Genomic DNA, 20,609 nt, shown 5'->3' on the forward strand with positions numbered 1-20,609 from the left:
GCTGACCAAGGTGCCTTCCTGAGCTAGTTCCATTTGCCTGCTTTTGGCCCATTTCCCTTTAAACCTTTACACAAAAGCTGGAGGAACTCTGTATGTCAGACAGCATCTATGGAGTTGATTTTTTTTTGGGTTAAGACTCTTCATCTGAATTAAAAGATAGAGGGAAAATGGCCAGTATATATTGGCTATCTCCCCTCTATCTTTCAGTCCAGAAGAAGGGTCTCAACCTGAAATGTCAACTGTCCATTTCCCTCCATAGATGCTACTTCAGATTCCAGCATCTGCAGTTTCTTGCATCTCCCTTTAAATCTTTCCTATCCATGAACCATCCAAGTGTCCTCTAAATGTTGTAATTGTACCTGTCTCTACCACTTCCTCTGGCAGCTCATTCCATATACTGACCACTCTCTGTGTGGGGGGAAAACTTGCTCCTTGGATCCCCTTAAATCTTTCACCTGTCACTTTAAATCTGCACCCTCTTGTTTAAAACTCCCCTACCTTGGAAAAATGACTGACTGTGACCATCCACCATTATCTAAACCATTCATGATCTTATAAATCTCTCTAAGGTCACCCTTGGCCCCCATCACTCCAGAGAAGACAGTCCCAGCCTATCCAGTCTCTCCTTACAACTCGAGCCCTCCAGTTGTGAATCTTTACTGCACCATCTCTAGCTTAATCACATTCGTCCTATAGATGGCAACCAGAAATACAGTCTCACCAACATCTTCTGTAGTTGCAACATGATGTCCTAACTCTTGTTCTCAGTGCCCTGTCCAGTGAAGGCAAACATACCATCTGTCTTCTTTACCATGTCTACTTGTGTCACATCTTTCAGGGAAGTATGTACTTGTAACCCTAGGTGTCTCTGTTCTACAACGCTCCCCAGGGCCCTTCCATTCATTGTGCATGTCCTGCCCTGGTTTAACTTCCCAAAATGTAGTACTTAGCACTTGTCTGAGTTAAATCCATCTGCCATTCCCTTGCCCACTTTCCCAGTTGAGGTAGATCGTGTTGTAACCTTGGAGAACCTCCTTCAGTGCCCACTGCGCCACCAATTTTGGTGTCATCCACAACCTTATTAACTATGCCAACTACATTCTCATCCAAATCATTAATATATGACAAACAAGAGACCCAGCACCACTCTGTGTGGCACACCACTGTAGGCCTCCAATCTGAAAACCAACTATGCTACCATCCTCTGACTCCTTCCATCAAGCCAATTCTGTATCCAGTTGGCTAGGTCACCCTGGGTCTGATGTGATCTAACCTTGTGGGACCTTGTCAAAGGCCTTGCTGTAGTCCATGTGCATGACATCTACTTCCCTGCACTCATCAATCCTCTTGGTCACCTCTTCAAATAAAAAGAAATTCCAAACAAGTTGGTGAGGTACTATTTGCTACATACAAAGCCATGTTGACTATTCCTAATCGGTCCATACCTTTCCAAATGCAGGTAGATCCTGCCCCTCAGAATCTCTTCCAGTAACTTTCCCCCAATGCTTATGTTATGCTCACTGGCCTGAAGTCCTTGCAGTCCTTAAATAAAGGGATATTAGATGCCCACCAGTCTTCTGATACCTCAGCCATGGCTAACAAAGATACAAAAATATCTGCTTGGGCCTCAGCAATTTTTTTCCCTTTACTTCCCACAACATCCTAGGATATACTTGGTCAGGCCCCAGGGACTTGCTGCTCAAGTCTGCCAACAACTCCTTTTATAATATCAATATGTTTCAGGACATCACTGTTTCTGGACTTCTAACTTCCATAGCCTCCATGGTAAATACAGACACAGTATTCATTTAAGACCTCGCCCATCTCCCATGACTCCACACATGGACGACTATACTGATCCTTATTGGGACCTATTCTCTCTCTGGATACCCTTTTGCTCTTAATATACTTAGTTTTTTAGGATTACTTTATTACCAATGATATCTCGTGTCCCCTTTTAGACCCCCTGGTTTCCTCCTTAAGTGTACTCCTATATCCATTGAGTACAAAGGATTTCCTTGATCCAGCTACCTAGACCTGACATATACCTCCTTTTTCCTGACCAGAGCTTCAGTATCCCTCTTCACCAGGGTTCCCTAATCCTACCAGCTTTGCCCTTCCTCTAATAGGGAGATTTCAGGGCCAGCATGTTCCTATCTTGCTTCTAAAAGCCTCCCACTGCCAGATTTCCCTTTACCTGCAACCTCTCCCATTGAACCTTTGCAAGTTCCTTTATCACTTTTGAATTTCTGAATCACTCTATTCACATCATCATCCCTTTCTCGCTTAAGTCATGTGCTTGCCCCTCTGTGGTCTGTTTTAAGATTTTTTTAATATCCAATGTTTACTCAATACCTAACTGCTTCATTAATATTCAGTGATTAATTGCTTGCAGATTTGAGGAATCCTCTTGTCATTTTAATATTTCTCTTGGTATTTCATTATCTAGTTCTTTAGCTTTTGTTTGCCTTATTTCTATATCTTCTTAGCTTTTGCACATTTCAAAAGTCTTTTATTGTGCATTCTTGTAAGGGGATTAAAAACAGATTCTTGGTCCAAATTTTTAAAGTTTGTTTTTGCAGATGTTGTGTTTCAATTTTAACAATCATAAAGTTCTCTTTTTGTTTTAAAAGCAGTGTACAGTATTCAGTCATTTCTGAAGAGTAGGATTATGAAAGAATGTGGAGGAACCGGAGCCTGAGCTCCCTGGATTACAAACGTGATGGAGTATCTGATGAGGGGGGAAAAAAGTAGTCTGACTGATATCAGGTGAATGATTTAAGTGCGAACCAGACTGAATATTGTAAGCCAAGACGGGAGATGACAAGTAAACCTGACAAGAAGTTTAGAAAAAAGCCCAGAAGACTTGGATAAACATGTAAATGTTAACCAAGTATAAAAAGTGGGATGGAGCTGATTGGCAAGGTGGTCTATGCATAAAAGAAGTGAACAAGGCTGGGATACTTGATCAGCAATTTGTATTTGTAAGTATTTAGCAAGTAAGAGAATCTCATTGGAAGGAAAGGTTGTAAGGATGACAACAATTGATAAGCATCACCAGCATTTCTAATAGTTCAAAGTACATAGCTCACCTAGGCCAGATGTAATGCATGGGAAGTTACTGAGAGATGTCTGGCTGGAGATTGTTAAAAGGCTTTCCATAATATTGCAATCCTTGCTCAATACAAAGGAAGTGCAAAAAGACTAGAAACTGGCAAACCTGAAATCCTTAATCCAGAAGGGTTTGTAGGAATGTGCCAGGCAACTATAGGCCAGTCAGTGTTACTTCGGGTGGGAAAGCTTTTAGAAACAAAAATTGAAACCAGAGATTTGGGTTAATGAAATTATAGCACATAACTAGGCCCTTTCTCCCACCAAATCTGTGCCAGCAATTGAGCATTCATTTACACTAAACATGTACTAATCCCATTTTATCCTCGCCACATTCCTGTCAACGTCTCCTACATACTTCAAACCCACACCCATACATCTTTGGCATATGGGAGGAGACCAGGGTGCCTGGAGGAAACACATTTTGTTATTGGGATGACATGCTAGTTCTATATAGACAACGCTAGAGGTCAGTATTGAACCTGGAGTTGTTGGAACTATGTGATGGGTTACTAACTGTGCCATCTAGTGTGGATTGTTTAAGGCAAATACATTTGATTAAACAAAGGTAATAGAAAAAGTTGACACAGAATGCAGTAGATGTTTCTGTAGGTTTTCAGAATTATTTGAGAAAATTTTAAAATGTTGATTTGCAAAATGAGGGCCATGGAATAAGTGTTTTTGTTTGGCAGCATGGATAAAGTATCAGTTTAAGGACAGTAGATGCTGCTGTATTTTCTATTGTCATTGAAGGAGGATATGAGTAAGAAATAGGAAGGGACCGATAGTGCCACACATGGCTCTGAGCTGAATATCAGCTCAATTTTCAGTTATTTTTGAAGAGGATTTCTAGAATTCGGGTAGAAAATTGCACACCATTTTTCATGATTCCACAGTTGGAACAGGCAGATGTATCAGGAAAGTGCTGAAATGTTCAATTACACCATCTTCTAGCATGTAGGCTACCAATTTAATAGTGTAGGGCCGGTTTCCATTTATTCCTCTATTGTGAACAGTCATGTTAAAACCTTACAATACTCTTACAATACTGAAATATCTCCATTTCTGAACTTCACCTCCAGCTCCTGAAACACAACTTGCCCTCGCCTGCATCTCCTCTGTTTTCCACATTTCTGATCTCATCCCCCTCCTCTGAGACAGAACAGAGATAGAGTTCTCTTGGTCTTTGGCTTTGACCCCACCACCCTCTGCATTCATTTTCACCAGCTGCTATGCGATACCACCACTAGTCACGTCTTCCCCTCCCTACCTCGTTATGCTTTCCACAGGAACCACTGTCTGTGTGGCTCTCAAGTTTGCTCATCCCTCCCCACCCCACCCCACCCCACCCCACCCCTCCCCGTCTTCTAGCACTTTCCTCACAATTGTAGAAGGTACAGCACTTGCCCCTACACCACCTCTCTTGCCACCATCCCAGAACCTAAACAACCCTTCCAGGTGAGGCAGAGATTCACATGCACCTCCTTCAACCTTGCCTATTGCATTTAATGCTCTCAGTGTGGCCTCTCCTACATTGGGGGACCAAGCATTGACAAGGCAACCACTTGGCTGAGCACCTGTGTTCTGTCCACAGCTGCCACCATGAGCTCCTGGTTGCATGCCTTGTCATCTCCATTTCCACACTGACCTATCTGTCCCCTTCCTTCTCCACTGCCAGGGTGAGGTCAACCATAAACTAGAAGACAGTACCTTGGCAGTCTACAACCCAATGGTATGAATGTTGAATTTTCTAATTTCAGGTAACCTGCACCTCTTGCCTTCTTTTCTTTCTCCTCCGATCCACTCAGGTTCTATCACCCACTCCCTTTCTCCCCCCCCACACCCTCCCCCCACCTTTCCAGTTTCTTTCCCCTCCTCCATCTGCCAGTCACCCACGTACTCAACATTCTATCATCTCCCCCACTGGTTCCATTTGCCCATAGTTTTTCCTTTATCTGATTCCACTTATCACCTTAACAGCCATTTGTTGTTGCCACCTATCACCTTCCAGCCTCAGACTCTACCTCCACCCTCACCCTCCCTTCCCCCAATCTGACTCCATATCCCCATCATCCTCCTCATCTGGTTTCACCTATTGCCTACCAGCCCCTGCCTCACCCCTCCCCCTCACCATGTACTAGCTTTCTCCCCTCTGCACTCATTCCTGATGCACAATCTTGACCCGAAGCGTTGACTATCTCTTTATCTCCACGGATGCTACCTGACCCACTGAGTTTTCCAGCAGTTTGCTCTCTGACCTAGTTTCCAGCATCATATAGTTTGCAATATACTTGTTCCATCCTTCTCTTTCTGCATAATATTTTCTTTATTCATTTGAAGTATAACCTGTCACTGGTTGGCTTGCCTGCTTTATATTTCTTTAATTGCTTTTTCAGACCTGACTGCCACTCCCAGTATGAAAATGATCATTTTGCATAGGGTTTTTGAATGTAGGTTGTTACGTGAATGTTAGTAAATAATAAAATTGAATCCAATTGTAAACCAGTCATGGTAGTGATTTAAACCATAATTTCTCTGACATTTTCTCTAAAATGCTGGAATAAGCTTCTTGTGTCCATGTATACATAGCTGTTATAACTCTAAGGAAAAATATATTCAGTAGGTCAGCCAGGGTCAATAGAGTAAACATGTTTGTTTTGAATGTGGGCCCCTATGTCAAAGCATTTCTTGCCTGTGTAGCTATTGACAAGGTGATGCTTTCGGAGTAAGGGATAATGTTGTCTGTCTTGAGCTGATTGGAATTTGTCAAATTGTGCAGATCCAGTTGTCTCTTTTATTTGGTATTTACATCAGAGTTAGATGGTGTGCATTTGCCAAACATCTTAAAAATCCAAAGTAGATGCACTCAGTCTCTCGCATTTCAAAAATTCACCAGTTTCCAATCATAAATAATTGAACAGCTAAATTGCAATGCGCACACCTTCAGCATTGTGATCAGCATATTGGCTTAATGCTTAAACTCCATTTGATGTAGTTGGAAACCTAAAGTTGGAAGTCTTTTGTAGCAAATATTTTTAAGCTTTTAATCTTAGATTCTGTGATTTTTTTTCCCCATCTACATAATTTTAACAGGAAGCATTCCTTCACTCAAGATGTTCTTTCACCTTCAAACATAAAAAAAATTGTACTGTACATTAAAGGACTGCTTTAGAAATAAGAATTTTCTGAAGTTGGATTCAAAATACTAAAGATTATAGTAATACATAGTTTAATTTGATTCCAGATTAATGAATTTTCTCTCTAATTGCATTGTAGCAGAGGAAGTGATACGTTTCCTAATTTACTAAAAATTCCTTGATTGAATATTCATCAGAGCTGTAGAATTTTTCATCAGAGACAAGTATGAAAAGAAGAAATACATAGATAAAAATGTAAACAATGGAGTAACGGTAAGTATTGAGGCATGATTTATACTGATGCAACTTTCTTAAAACCTCACTCTTTGTTGTTAAAACTTTTTTTCCCACTGCCAATTCCGGGACCTGCAGAAATTATAGGATGATCCTAATTGAATTTGATAAGCTGCTGTTCATGCTGAGTTATGCTAAGATAACATGGCATTATTGGCTCAATGCACTTAACTTTTCTGGTCCACAAGTGGCAAGACGTGTACATTTGTTTTGTAGCTGTTTGTTTTCAGCCTTCCAAAAAGCCAGACACCTTCTATATGCAGTATATATGTTCTTCAACATGATTGCTCTAACAGTTGAAGCTAGGTTGCAACTCCTAAACAAATTGCGATAAAATTCAGTTAGTTGTTTACACATAAGCAGTCTCCTCTCCTCCTGCCATATCCCCAAGGGGGAGAAAAAATTACTCTGCCTCTAGATTGCCGTTTACTAGTTAATGGCCATTTTATTCAAGAGCTTATAGGTCGTCAATTTTTTTATTTCTCCCCCTTTCCAGAAAGTAAACCTCAACTAGTAATATTGTTTTATTTCCTGAATCAAATTAAACCAAGTTGTTTTTCATCCAGATACCTCATTTTAAAAAAAAGCACTGCACATAACCTATTTGCTTACCAATCTTTGGTAGTCTGCAATGACTCCTGTTTCTCTCCAGCAACTCCCAAGTTAATTTTATAACCAGGCTTTTCTTTGAACAGGGACCTATTTTTCATGTACCTTCACAGAAAGAAAGAACTTTCATTTATATAGTGCCTTTTAAGAGTTTAGAACACCACAATACACTTTATAACTAATGAAATACTTTCAAGTATAGTCATTGGTGTAACAGAGGAAATGTCTATTGGCAGTTTTTTTTTGAGGCATAATTTTTGGTCAAGACACCTGGGGAAACTCCTCTGCTCTTTGAAATAGTACAGTCTTTTACAATCTTTTACAGTTCTGAGAGCACTGCTCGTATCTCGTCTAAAAGTCTGCAGTTCTGACAGTCCGGCACATCCTCGGCGTATTACAGGAGTTAAGTACTCATGAGGCATTTTACATTTAGCTAAGGATGCCTGCAATAGATAAATGCATATTGTTTTCCAAACAGTCAACCCTGAGGTGCTTTCCCTTGAGTTTCTCCAGTTGCAATGCACATCAACTGTTGAGAGTCCAGAGCAGACACAAGCATTAATACATTAAACTGTTCAAAATCCTACTAAAATGCATTTAGTGATTCCCAAGCAAGAAAAACTGAAGGACTTGTAACTTGTATGGCAATGTTATTTGTTGATCAATGCTCTGTGAAGCAAAGCAGAAGTATTGAAATGCTGTATTGAGTGGAAATATATAACCCCAGACTGGCTTCTGACTGTATCTAGTGCTTTCAACAATGGTTCATCCACCACAGAATAAACTGCATTCACAAGAAGGGCTGGAATGTTTGCACCAAGTTGTTGCAAAAGTTCTCAGACCTGTGAAGTGTAACAACATTTCATGATAATCAGCAAGTATTAACTAATATATTTGTTGCAATAATGACCACAGACTGTTTTGTTAATCTTTTGATTTCACTTCTGCCCACAACAATGCTTTAACTGTAAGTGATAAACATTGCAGTAAGATTTCTATGAATGTTATACAGCAGGCCCTTTGGTCCACCATTTCCATGTCAGCCACCAATTACCTATCTGCAATAGTCATCCATCAACGCTCCTAAGATCCCTGCCATTTACTCTATATGTCCTACAAGAATTTGACTTCCCAAAGTGCATTACCGCACACTTCGTCTGGATTAAATTTGATCCACCACCACTGTGCCCAACTTTCCAGTTAATTTATGTCTGGCTGTATAACAGCTTTCTTTGCTATCTGTGACTCCAATTTTCATGTCATCTGCAAACTTGCTAATCATATCCCGTACATTCTCATCCAAGTCATTTTATTGTATACCATCTCTGAATCACTATATAAAATAAAATCTTAATTTTAAGTTTGCTTTAATTTTGTGCTTTAATATGCCAGGTTGAAAATGTTTTCTACCTTAATGCAAATAGCGCATGTACACATTTTATTCTGTCTCTCACCCCTGTTCTTTCTCAATTCTACATTTTGTACTCTAAAGCAAGTTTCTGAAATGATAACTACTTGTGCAGTTTTTCAGTAAATCTGTATTTTATAAAAATATTTTGGATTAAATTAAATTTTTGATTTGACTTTGCAGTTTTAACATTTATTGTAGCAGGTAATTATGAAGGAATCTAGAGAAGATCTAATCTTTTGAATCTTACATTTATCATTAAAAGGTTTATTTTCTAATCTTTATTTTCTATCTGTAGCTTAATTTAAGATAAATTTGCCTTCAAGATAAAATTAGGCTCGTATGAAAAGGTGCATTTGAAACATTTTCTCACCGGAGTTCAATCCATAATAGGCATAATGGACAGCATAGCCCAGAGCGCCTATGCTATCCATTATTCCTATTTATACTAATCCCATGTGCTTGCATTAATTCTATATCTCTCTATGCCCTGCTCATTCAAGTACCAGTCAAGATGCCTCTTAAATGTTTTTAGTGTTCCTGCCTCCACTACAACCTCAGGCAGCTCATTCCAGATACAAACTACTCTTTGTGTGTAATAAAATGTACTCCTCAGATCTCCTTTAAACCTCCTCCCTCTCACCTTAAATCTGTTCCTTCTAGTTTTTGACATCCCTACTCCATGGGACACAAGCACCAGGTACCCTATTTATCTACCTGTAGAATGTCACCCCTCAGCATTGTTCACTGTAGGGAAAATAGACCTAGCCTATACAATCTCACCTGATGACTCAAGCCCTCTTATCAGGTAACATCCTTCTGAATCTTTTCTGCACCCTTGTAGTTTAATGACATCTTTCCTGTAGTCGTTAAGCTTATCAAGTGTTCATAGAAATTGTAAGCATGGAAACAGGCCTTTGGCTCACTGCAGCAATGGACCACCCAATGCACACTAATCCTATTTCCCCCTTGACATGCCCATCAACCTCATCGCCTTTTTCCCCTGTTTCCTCCTGATTTGCCTACCACCTGAGCCCAGGGGCAATTTACAATATTCAATTAACTTTGGACTGTTGGAGAAAACTGGTGTGCCTGGGGAGAAACCCACATGGTCACAAGGGGGAAATGCAAATTGTACACAGCACCCAAGATTAGGATCAAAATTGGGTTTCTGGAGCTATGAAGTAGCAGTACTTGCACCTACTGACTACCTGCTGAGTATTTCCGGCATACTTATTTTGTATTCCCAGCAACAGCTGTGTTCTGCATCTCAGTTACAGTATTTTTTTCTTTCTATTATCCTCATTTATCTCCTATTTATGTCCTCTGGACAGATCAGCTTTGATTGACGAGCATTCCCTGCCCTAGACAGCACCAACTGTTGTGTCTTCACCCTATTTCATTCCCTGTTCTCTCCACCCCTCCTCCTCTCTACAACTTGGAACACACACTTGGTTTCTCACTTTTCCAGATCTGATGGAAGGTCTTCAATCTGAAACCTTAACTCTGTTCTGCAGATACTGCCTAACCAGCTCGGAACCTCCACCACTTTCTGTTTTTATACATTATAAGCTGTTCATATAGGCAGACTCCTATATCATATTCAGAATTAATCATTAAAATTGATGCATTAAAATGCTTGTTGTCAAAGTTTGACACTTCTATCAAGCTATCTTGTGAACCAAAATAACATGATACCAGAAAGGGAAATTTTAACTATTATTTCAATGTATTGGCCAACTAAGCAGTTGTTGTTGTTACCCCTTCCTCCTCCCCAACCCACCCCCCCAAATGTCTATGGGCCCAAGTACTGGTAAACGGGTTTGGTATAGACCGACGTATTGGTAAGCGTGGACATGGTAGCTAGAAGGGCCTGTTTCTGTGCTGGATGACTCCATAACTTATGTCAGAATGTAATAAAACTCCGATAATCCACTATCTGATTTGGAAATCCTGATGGTTCAGCATCTGGCTCTCTCTTGCATTCCTTCCAAACTTGCTGGGGCCCCTGAAAAATTTGTTATACTACTGTACAACACCTTAAAAATAAATTAAAAGTTTGGTGTATTAATAGGAATAACATCCAATAGTCCTGCAAAATCTGCCAGTCCAGCACCACCAAAGTCCCCATTGTTCCGGATCAATGGAGTTTTATTGTACTGTTCTCCCACAACATGCTCTGAGGGAACTATTTAAATATTAAAATTAGAAATGTACAAAATTGCTAGATGCCAGCATCAAACTGCCTATAGTGTACCAGCTACTGACATGCATTTTCTGGATCTGCTAATGAGGTCCAAAGTGTTAACTTTCCGTAGATATTAATTTGGCCATATGTTGGTTTCACTCAAATATTATTTAATCTGATTGGCATTTTGAGCTAGTAGTCTTCACCATTTGTACATTTAAGGTCTGAATGGTTTCAGAATACATGGTTTTGTAGCGGTTGCTACCGCGGAATAAAACAAGATTCTACTCGGAGGATTGCCAAACAGAACTGGTTTATTTTCCCGCCTTGCGCGGGCCCTTTAAGGGAGAATGTTCCCGCCCAAAACAACCAGCAATGACGTAAGTCCTACGTCATCAGGACTTTCCTGCGCGTGGGTTCTCCCCGTCGCTCGGAAAGACGAGGCCCGCCGCCATCTTGGGCCTCGTCGCTCCGACGCCGCGCGACCCGACTGCCGAGCCGGTTCGCCCGACTAGACAGTGAGTCGCCACAGTTTGTTACTTTGATAACATCCACAAAATTTAAAATCTTTGTTGGTTCAATGAACAAATAAGCAGGTTAATAATAAAAAATTGAATCTCTATTTCAGAAATAAGTGAAGCAGTTTGGTATTAAAACCATCTATTAAACTGGTGATATTGCATCTTACAAACATTGTCTTAATGAAAATAGGAAATATTGGCATAATGTTACCGGCAAATGTTGATCAAAGTAACTTGGAGATGTGGTTGCAGTTATGACATAGTAGCAGTAGTAACTCTGGAGTTCCCTGCATAAACCTTGTTGCCTCTGTCTTGGTTTCCTCCTCTTGGGTGCATTTAAAGCTAACTTGCTTTAACAAAGCTTTTTGTCTCCTGCCTTTTTCTTTACTGTGGTAGTGTTCCATTGAAGTTCTGTGGGAAGATTTGCTATGATGGAAAGATGGTATATAAATCCAAGCTGATGTTTTTGCTCTAGTGACTAAATAACCTGCCCTGTGGTGGCCATGCAGATTTATTTAATATGGATTGTCTTGGGTTGTTCAGCTTCCAAATGAGAGATTATGTCTGTGTATTCAGTTTATTTCCTAGTAATAATCTCAATAGCTTAATGATTTTTATGCGATTGTGGAAGTAGCAATGGTGCTCTTAAGATAACTTAGACACTTGATAGAACTCCAATTGGAGGACTGAAATTGCTTGCACAGTAATAACTTTGTTTTGCTCTGTTTTCCTTTATAGGTTGCTCTGATAATAAAAGGGAAGGAGGTTCATTATTTTGTAGCCTTAAGTTTCCCCAGCTGAGTTTGAGTTTGTAGTATTAGGTACAGCTTCTCCTTGAATGTGAAAAATTGTGAATTGGTGATTAAAGTCATTCATGCAAGGAAAAAATCTCATTTAATATGTGGTGTTCGAATCATGGGATATAAATCCTGAAATTCTGCTGCATTTTGTGTGTGTGTGTGAAAGAGCTTTTGACATGGTATTGGCATTTTAAGCTGTAATCAAATAGATTTCTGTACATGGATTGATATTACAATATTTTCTTCAGAGAAGTGGTACTTTTGTATTCAAGCATTATGTGGTTATGCAGTGCATCTCAAATCATGCAAATCAAGGTGGCTAATTGTACTTTGGCCACTGGTAATGGTTTCTGCTTTTATATCTTTTGTATTCTAAAATGTATGCTAATAATTATTTTCTGCTCTTATTTCATGTGCTTCGGCTTGTCCTTTTATCTGTTCTGTGCAGATTAGCTCTGTTGCTGTGCCCTTGCCATCATCTCCTTCTTTATCAAATGCTGCTGAGAAGAGCAAACTGGAGGTATTACCTTAGGAATTTCAAAATAGTGATGGACATTGAATGAGATGCATTTTACTCTGCTCTGCTTGGCTTTTCCTAGCTTTTATTAATGTGTTTCATTGGAAAGCCATGACAGGAATACAGATCAGGAAGACAAAATTCTAACAAGACACGCAACTTTCCAAGGAGTATACTTGGTCTTTTTATTGCACTGACTTTTTAATATTATACTTTCATTGTTTTGACAAATTGATTGTTTATTTAAAAAAAAGCAACCTTTTTTGTTACCTGATTTTGAAAATGAGCTAAAAATGTGTTTACACAAAATGCATGTTATTTAAAATTAGTGTCACCACCGGTAAATATCCTGACATTTTAAGTCATTGAAAATGACTAGTGCAATAAGTAGATTTGTACAATTTACGGTGTTCTGTCCTCAGTTTCTCAATAAACAGAGCTTTTTCGTGTACATAATTGTAGGAGCTTTTTCAAGGCTGCAAGGGCATGCAGTATTGAAAATGTTTGATATTTATCTGATGTGGGGATGTGGCTGGTTTTGTGGTTCAGGCCAGTTTCCCCACACTGAAGCATGCACCAGATTGCAGAAACTCAATTTGCTCAAGAGTTTCTCTTTTAGGATAAATGGATCACATAGTTCTTTGGACTTGCTCTGCCCTTCAGAAAGATCATGGCTGATCCTATACCTTCAGTTTCCTGCCCCATCCCCACATCTCTTGTTTAAAAATCATTGCACCTTTGAATAGATTCAGTTAGCACTCACATTGCATTGGGTTAGACAGTTTACAGATTTGTAGCATTATACAGCACAGGAACAGGCCCTTCAGCTCAACTCATCCATGCCAACCAAGATACCTATCAAAACTAATCCCATTTGCCTACATTTGGCCTATATCCCTCCATGCCTTCCATATCCAAGTACCTGTCCAAATGTTTTTTTTTAAGTGTTGTAGTTGTATGTGCCTCTACCACCACCTTTGGCAGCTTGTTCCATCTACGAAAGGCTTGCCCCTCAGATCCCTTTTAAATCTTTGTTCTCTCACCTTAAACCTATACCCTCTACATTTTAGACTCCCCTGACCTGGTGGGAGAAAATATTGACCATTCAACTCATCTATGCCCCACATGATTTTGTATACCTTTTTATAACATCACCCGTCAGCCCCTTCTCTCCAGGGAAAATGGTCCTAACCTATCCAATCTCTCTTTGTAGTTAAAGCCTTCCAGTTCAGGCAACATCCTTGTGAATCTTTTCCGAAACCCAGTCTAGTTTCCCATGGCATGGTGGCCAGAACTGCACACAATTCTGTATAAAAGCACTTTCTCCTCATTTCTGTCCTAAATGGCTGATCATATATCCTGATAATTTGTCCCCTAGTTTGTGATTCTCCAGCCCCTTAGCACTCATGTCATCAATTCTTTCCAAAATCTCATGTTTTAATCCAATCACCCTTCATTCTTGTATATTCCATTGAAAATAGGCTGTCTACTCAGCTGGTTCTGTTATGACAAATTCTCACTCTAGGAAGTAATCTAGTGAACTCCAAAGCAAATTTTATTCTTTGTACATGTTATATAACAGTATAATAAATTTTCCAGTGAACTTGCTAAGTTTAAGATGAGTGCAGAAAGCAAAACCAGGTAGGTTTAAAGTGAGTTCGAGAAATGAGGCCCCAGTGGATTTAAAGGGAGCACTGGAATTGACACTCAGTCAACCAAATCCCCAACTGTCAGGATTTCCAAACAAACAGTTAGTGGATTATCAGAGTTATATTATATTCTATTTCTGGTTTTCTTATCAAAGTGATTAGCATCATTTTCTTGCATCGTAATCTATCTGCTACCATGGAACCATAGAAAAATACTGCACAATACAGGCCCTTTGGCCCACCATGTTGTGCCGCCCTTCAAACTACACCTAAGACTATCTAACCCCTTCCTCCCACATATCCCTCTATCTTAAATTTCTCCATATGCTTACCTAACAATCTCTTGAACTTGTCCAATGTATCAGCCTCCACCACCACCCCAGGCAGTGCATTCCATGCACCAACCACTGTCTGGGTGAAAAACCTCCCTCTGACATCTCCCTTCAACTCCCACCCATTACCTTAACACCATGTCCTCTTGTTTTGAGCATTGGTGCCCTGGGAAAGAGGCGCTGGCTGTCCACTCTATCTATTCCTCTCAATATCTTGTATACCTCCATCATGTCTTCCCTCATCATCCTCCTCTCCAATGAGAACAGCCCTAGCTCCTTTAGTCTCTCCTCATAATCCATACTCTCTAATCCAGGCAGCATCCTGGTAAATCTCCTCTGCACCCTTTCCAATGCCTCCACATCCTTCCTATAATGAGGTGACCAGAACTGGACACAGTACTCTAAGTGTGGCCTAACCAAAGTTTTGTAAAGCTGCATCATTACTTCACGGCTCTTAAACTCGATCCCACGACTTATGAAAGCTAACATCCCATAAGCTACCTTATCTACCTGTGAGGCAACTTTCAGTGATCTGGGGATATGAACCCCCAGATCCCTCTGCTCCTCCACACTGCCCAGAATCCTGCCATTTACCTTGTACTCTGCCTTGGAGTTTGTGCTTCCAATGTGTACTACCTCACACTTCTCTGGATTGAACTCCATCTGCCACTTGTCAGCCCACCTCTGCATCCTATCAATATCCCTCTGCAAGCTTCAATAGCCCTCCACACTATCCACAACACCACTGATCTTTGTGTCATCTGCAAACTTAGTAACCCAGCCTTCCACCCCCTCATCTAAGTCATTAATAAATATCAAAAAAGTAGAGGTCCCAGAACCGATCCCTGCAGGACACAACTAGTCACAGCCCTCCAATCCGAATGCACTCCCTCCACCACAACCCTCTGCTTTCTACAGGCAAGCCATTTCTGAATCCACACTGCCAAGCCTCCCTGGATCCCTTGGCCTCTGGCCTTCTGAAGAAGCCTACCATGCAGAACCTTGTCAAACGCCTTACTAAAATCCATGTAGACCACATCCACTGCACTACCCTCATCAATCTTCCTGGTTACTTCCTCAAAGAAGCCTATCAGGCTTGTGAGGCAAGTTCTTCCCTTCACAAAGCCATGCTGACTGTCGCTAATCAGTCCATGATTCTCTAAATGCTCATAGATCCTATCTCTTGCCCACTTGCTAAACTCATAATAATTCCTTTGTAGGCCCTTGTGTCCTTGCCACTCACTTTCATCACAGTTTGCCAAAGAATAATTGTTGTTAGTAAATAAGTAAATGACAAATAGGAATTTGAAGAGGAGGTGCTAGCAATCTTAAAGCACATAAAGGTGAATAGATCCCTGAGGCCTGACCAAATGTATCCTTGACATCATGAGAAGGTAGGGAAGAAATTACTGGGGCCTTGCCAGAGATATTTGCATCATCATTAGCCACAGGTGAGGTACCAGAAGACAGAAGGGTGGCTAATTCTGTGCCTTTATTTAAGAAAGGCTGCAAAGACAAGCCAGGGAACTATAGATTGGTGAACCTAACATCAATAATGGAAAAATTACTAGAGGGATTCTGATAAATGGGATCTATCTGCATTTGAGAAGGCAAGGACTGATTTGGGATAGTCAGCATGGCTTTGTATGTGGGAAATTGTGTCTCAAGAATTTGAGTTTTTTTTGAAGAAGAAGTGACCAAGAAGATTGAGGGCAGGGCAGTAGACGTTGTTTATGTGGACTTTTGGGTAGGCTTTTGACAAGGTCCTGCATGTCAGCCTGGAAAGTTAGATCACATGATGAACTAGGCAATTGGATACAATGGATTGGTGGAAGGAGTCAGGGTGGTGGTGGGAGTGTGCGCTGGGGTTGGGGTTGGTCCACTGTTTGTCATCTATAGTAACACTTTGGATGAGAATGTAGTTGGCATGGCCAGTAAGTTTGAGGATGAAACCAAAATTGCTGGTGTAATGGACATTGAAGATTATTATCTAAGATTACAACAGGATCTTGATCAACTGGGAGAGTGAGCCAAGGAATGGCAGATGGAATTTAGTTTGGACAAGTACAAAGTGTTGCACTTTGGGAAGTTAAAGTATGATGACACTTCCACAGTAAATAGCAGGGCCCTTGTGAGTGATGTAGAATCGTGAGACTAGGAGTACAAATACATAGTTCACTGAATGTGGCGACACATTGAGTCATAGAGTAATACAGCGTTGAAACAGGCCCTTTGGTCCAACTGGTCCATGCCGACCACAGCATCCTCCCTGCTAGTCCCAGTTGCCCATGTTCAGCCCATAACTGTCCAAGCCTCTCCCCTCCATGTACCTATTCCAAATGCTTTTTAAATGTTGCAATTGTACCCGCCTCGACCACTTCCTCTTGCAGCTCATTCCAGGTACTCAATACCCTCTGTGTGAAGAAGTTATCTCTTGGGTTTCTTTTAAATCTCTCCCCTCTTATCTTGTATCTGTGCCCTCTAGTTTTGGACACAGGTAGGCAAGGTGGTGAAGAAGGCATTTGGTATGCTTGCCATCATTGGTCAGGGCATTGAATACAAGTGTCGTCATGTTACCACTGTACAAGACATTGGTGAGACTGCACTTAATGTATTGTGTGTAGATCTGGTCACCTACCAAAAGGAAGAATATCATTAAGCTGGATGGGGTGCAGAAAAGTTTCACAAGGATGTTACTGGGACTAGAGGGCATGAGTTATAAGGAGAGACTAGATAAACTGGTGCTTTTTTTCCTTGAAGCATAGGAGACGAGGTATATAAAATCATCAAGAGCATAGACAAGTTGAATGCTCAGTCTTTTTCCCAGGGTAAGGAAGTCTAAAACTGGAGGGCATCGATTTAATGTGGAGGGGGGGATGATTTAAAGGAGACCTGAGGTGCAAGTTTTTCCAACAGAGGGTGGTGGGTATATGGAACAAGCTGGCAGAGGTGGGTACAATTGCAAGATTTAAAAGATATTTGGACTGATTCATGGATAGGAATGATTTAGAGGGATATGGACCAAATGAGGGCAAATGGGACTAGCTCAGGTAGGCAACACGGTGGGCATGGATAAGTTGCGCTGAACGGTTTGTTTTCTTGCTGTAAACTCTTCGAATCTGTAAGAATTATTTAATCACAAATGGACAATGGGAACCCTTTTTATGCTACATTTTTATATGAAAGACTGCTATTAAGGCAACAACATCATCTTAATGTAATTATTTTTTGCTATAAGTTATGTTATTTTATATTTATAGAGAGAAAAATACAAAAGGAAAGAAGAAAAGAAGGGGGCCAGAGATCAAGAGAAACCTGTTGCTTTTGACAAAGTAAAAATGGTAAGTTCAATAATTTTATCAATTTTGAATGACATTGATATTGTGTCAAATGCAGAACTTTAAGCTGACAAAGATGTGGTATAATTATTTAATGACATGCCACTTATCTATTAAGTTCTTTTAGCTTAAGGCAACAGATTGGACAAAAGCACATCATTTTTGACAGAAATGATGACCGGCAGTTATGGTTTTTATAATTGCTAATTCAAGTATGAAAAGAATTAAGTGTTAAACTGGATACTAATTCTGGCTCTGAGTAACTAAGCACTACCAAAAAGGATAGGCCAAGAGGTCCATTTCCACTCTGAGTTTCTGACTATGATTAGCTTTATGGGAACAACTTTTGCCCTTATTATGGAGAAGCAAATCAACCCAGTTCCTAAACCAGTTCCAGTTAGCCTACTTGTTTAGGAAATACAAGTGGGAATATATTGTTGTAGGAGTATACCTGTGTGGCCTTTGGTGGAAAAATAGCTACCAAGTCAGCACAGTAGTGTGGTTAGTGTAACGCTATTACAGCACCAGTGATCGGGATTCAATTCCTACCGCTGTCTGTAAGGAGTTTGTGCATTCTCTCCACAACTGCGTGGGTTTTCTCCGGGTGCTCCAGTTTCCTCCCACATTCCAAAGACCTACAGGTTTGTAGGTTAATATGGGTGTAATTGGGTGGCATGAACTCGTTGGGCCAGATGGGCCTGTTACCATGCTGTATAAATAAAGTTTAAAAGATCAGAATTGTATGATTTTTGATTCTGGAAGCATAGGAAGGTAGTAAAGCATACAAAATGCTTCACAGAAGTACTTTTCAAAGGCTAAGACATGAGCAAATTTTTGGATCAGATTTTCCTATAGCAAGGGGCGGCATGGTAGCGTAGCGGATAGCGCAACGCTATTACAGCGCCAGCGATCGGGGTTTGATTCCCGTCGCTGTCTGTAAGGAGTTTGTGTGTTCTCCCATGTCTGCGTGGGTTTCCTCCGGGTGCTCCGGTTTCCTCCCACATTCTGAAGATGTACAGGTAGGTTAATTTGGGGGTTTAAAATGGGCGGCGCGGACTTGTTGGGCCGGAAGGGCCTGTTACCACGCTGTAAATAAAATTTTTAAAAAAATTAAATATTTGCAGTGGTAAATGTTACTAACATCATTGTTTGAACATGTGCACTATGGTTGGTATCTACACTGATTTCTTGCTCTGATTTTCTTTTCTCCCCCCACATAAGACTAATTGCATCTACCCACAAGTTCGAGCCTTGACCGCCTTCCTCCATAAGATGCTACCTAACTTACCTATTTGACAATGCTTTGCGTCATCTGATTCCACCACCACTTCTGTCAGCAAGTTCCAGATATCCAGCACTCTGCCTTTTTTTCCTTACAAAAAAATACTTTCCCCTCAGATCCCCTTCAAAACTCCTTCCTCTTGCTATAAAAAACTATGACTATCGGAAAAAGATTCTTCTTATGCCTCTCATAATTTTATGTACTTCTATCAGATCATCTCTCAGCCTCCTTTGCTCCAGGGAAAACAAGCCCAGTTCACACAATCTCTCCCCATAATCAAAGTCTTCAAATTCTGGCAACTTCCTGATGAATTTCCTCTGCACTTTCTCTAGCACAACCAAGTCCTTCCTATATTGCAATGACCAGAACTGCAGATAATACTCTAAGCGGGATCTAACCAGTATTATAACCCATTCAAAGAAAGAATTTTAATTTTTCTAAATGGTTTATCAACAAGGAGGGGAAAGAACAAAATTATAAAATGCTTTTATTCCAAAAGTGAAGTTGAGGTCTTGTTATTTGAAACCTATAATTTGGTTTAGTGTTAAGCTGCGTGACATATTATCATTGCATTCCAACCTGTTCTTTGTTTGTTCATGCATAGTCTAAACTGAGCTGTATGTTTAACAGTTCTGAAGCTATATAAATTAATTCTGAACTCCTACTTGGTGGTAACTGTTGTTACAGTGAGTTGTTTTTTTGATTTTGATTGCACAATAAAAGTGAAAATTTGTTATTTGCAATGTTTTCAAATTGAATGGTGGAGGGTAATCACTTTCTTCAAAGTCCAATAAAGTAGTGAAGAAGGATATATTCAAATCCTATATTTTGTGCCTTTTGCCACAAATTGCCTTGTAAATTGCCACATTGACTCATTTGGATTCTTAATCAATTCCTGATTTCTGGAACAAGAGCACGAGAGTGATAATACTTAGCCACTAGCAGGAAAGATGCATTGGTGAATAAGGTGCTGCAGCTGGAGCTCAGATTTGTTTGGCTAATGAGTATGAATTTTTAATTCAGTGAATCTTATTGGCATGTTATAGTAATATGGTAATACCATGATAATTCATTTGTTAACTGCCAGTTCAGGGTTATAAAGAATATTCCTGATGCAGCTAAGTCAAAGCAAATAGCAAATATATGGCATACAAGTTCCTCACTGCATTAAGTCCCAAGTAAAGGCACTCCCCTACTGAAGATGGTCAAAAGGCCTTCCCTTGAGACTCAGCACTAGTATCATTGCTGTATTTTTAACCGTCATTTTGAGGGGTTAACATTGACCAGGAACTTAAGTGGGCCGGCCATGCAAACAATTGTTCCACTTCAGCAAGTTGGAGACTGAAGTTTTTCCCTGACTGATCTGTCTCTAATCCAATCTACCATGTTCAAGGCACAAGATATTAGCAATTAAGAGTTAAGA

General features: G+C 40.2%; 1 protein-coding gene across 2 annotated transcripts in view; it reads left to right on the top strand.

The window, feature by feature from the left end:
• The window catches only part of smap1 (small ArfGAP 1), a 107,599-nt gene that overhangs the window by 42,744 nt on the left and 44,246 nt on the right, over positions 1–20,609 (top strand). The window contains exons 4-6 of one of the 2 annotated variants that reach the window (XM_052025201.1): positions 6,446–6,521; positions 12,517–12,588; positions 17,827–17,907. In XM_052025201.1, coding sequence (XP_051881161.1) covers positions 6,446–6,521; positions 12,517–12,588; positions 17,827–17,907 — 229 coding nt within the window. The remainder of the gene's footprint in view (positions 1–6,445; positions 6,522–12,516; positions 12,589–17,826; positions 17,908–20,609) is intronic. The other variant, XM_052025203.1, reaches the window with a different exon arrangement.

Source organism: Pristis pectinata, chromosome 10 (assembly GCF_009764475.1).
Source record: "Pristis pectinata isolate sPriPec2 chromosome 10, sPriPec2.1.pri, whole genome shotgun sequence".
NCBI lineage: Eukaryota > Metazoa > Chordata > Chondrichthyes > Rhinopristiformes > Pristidae > Pristis > Pristis pectinata.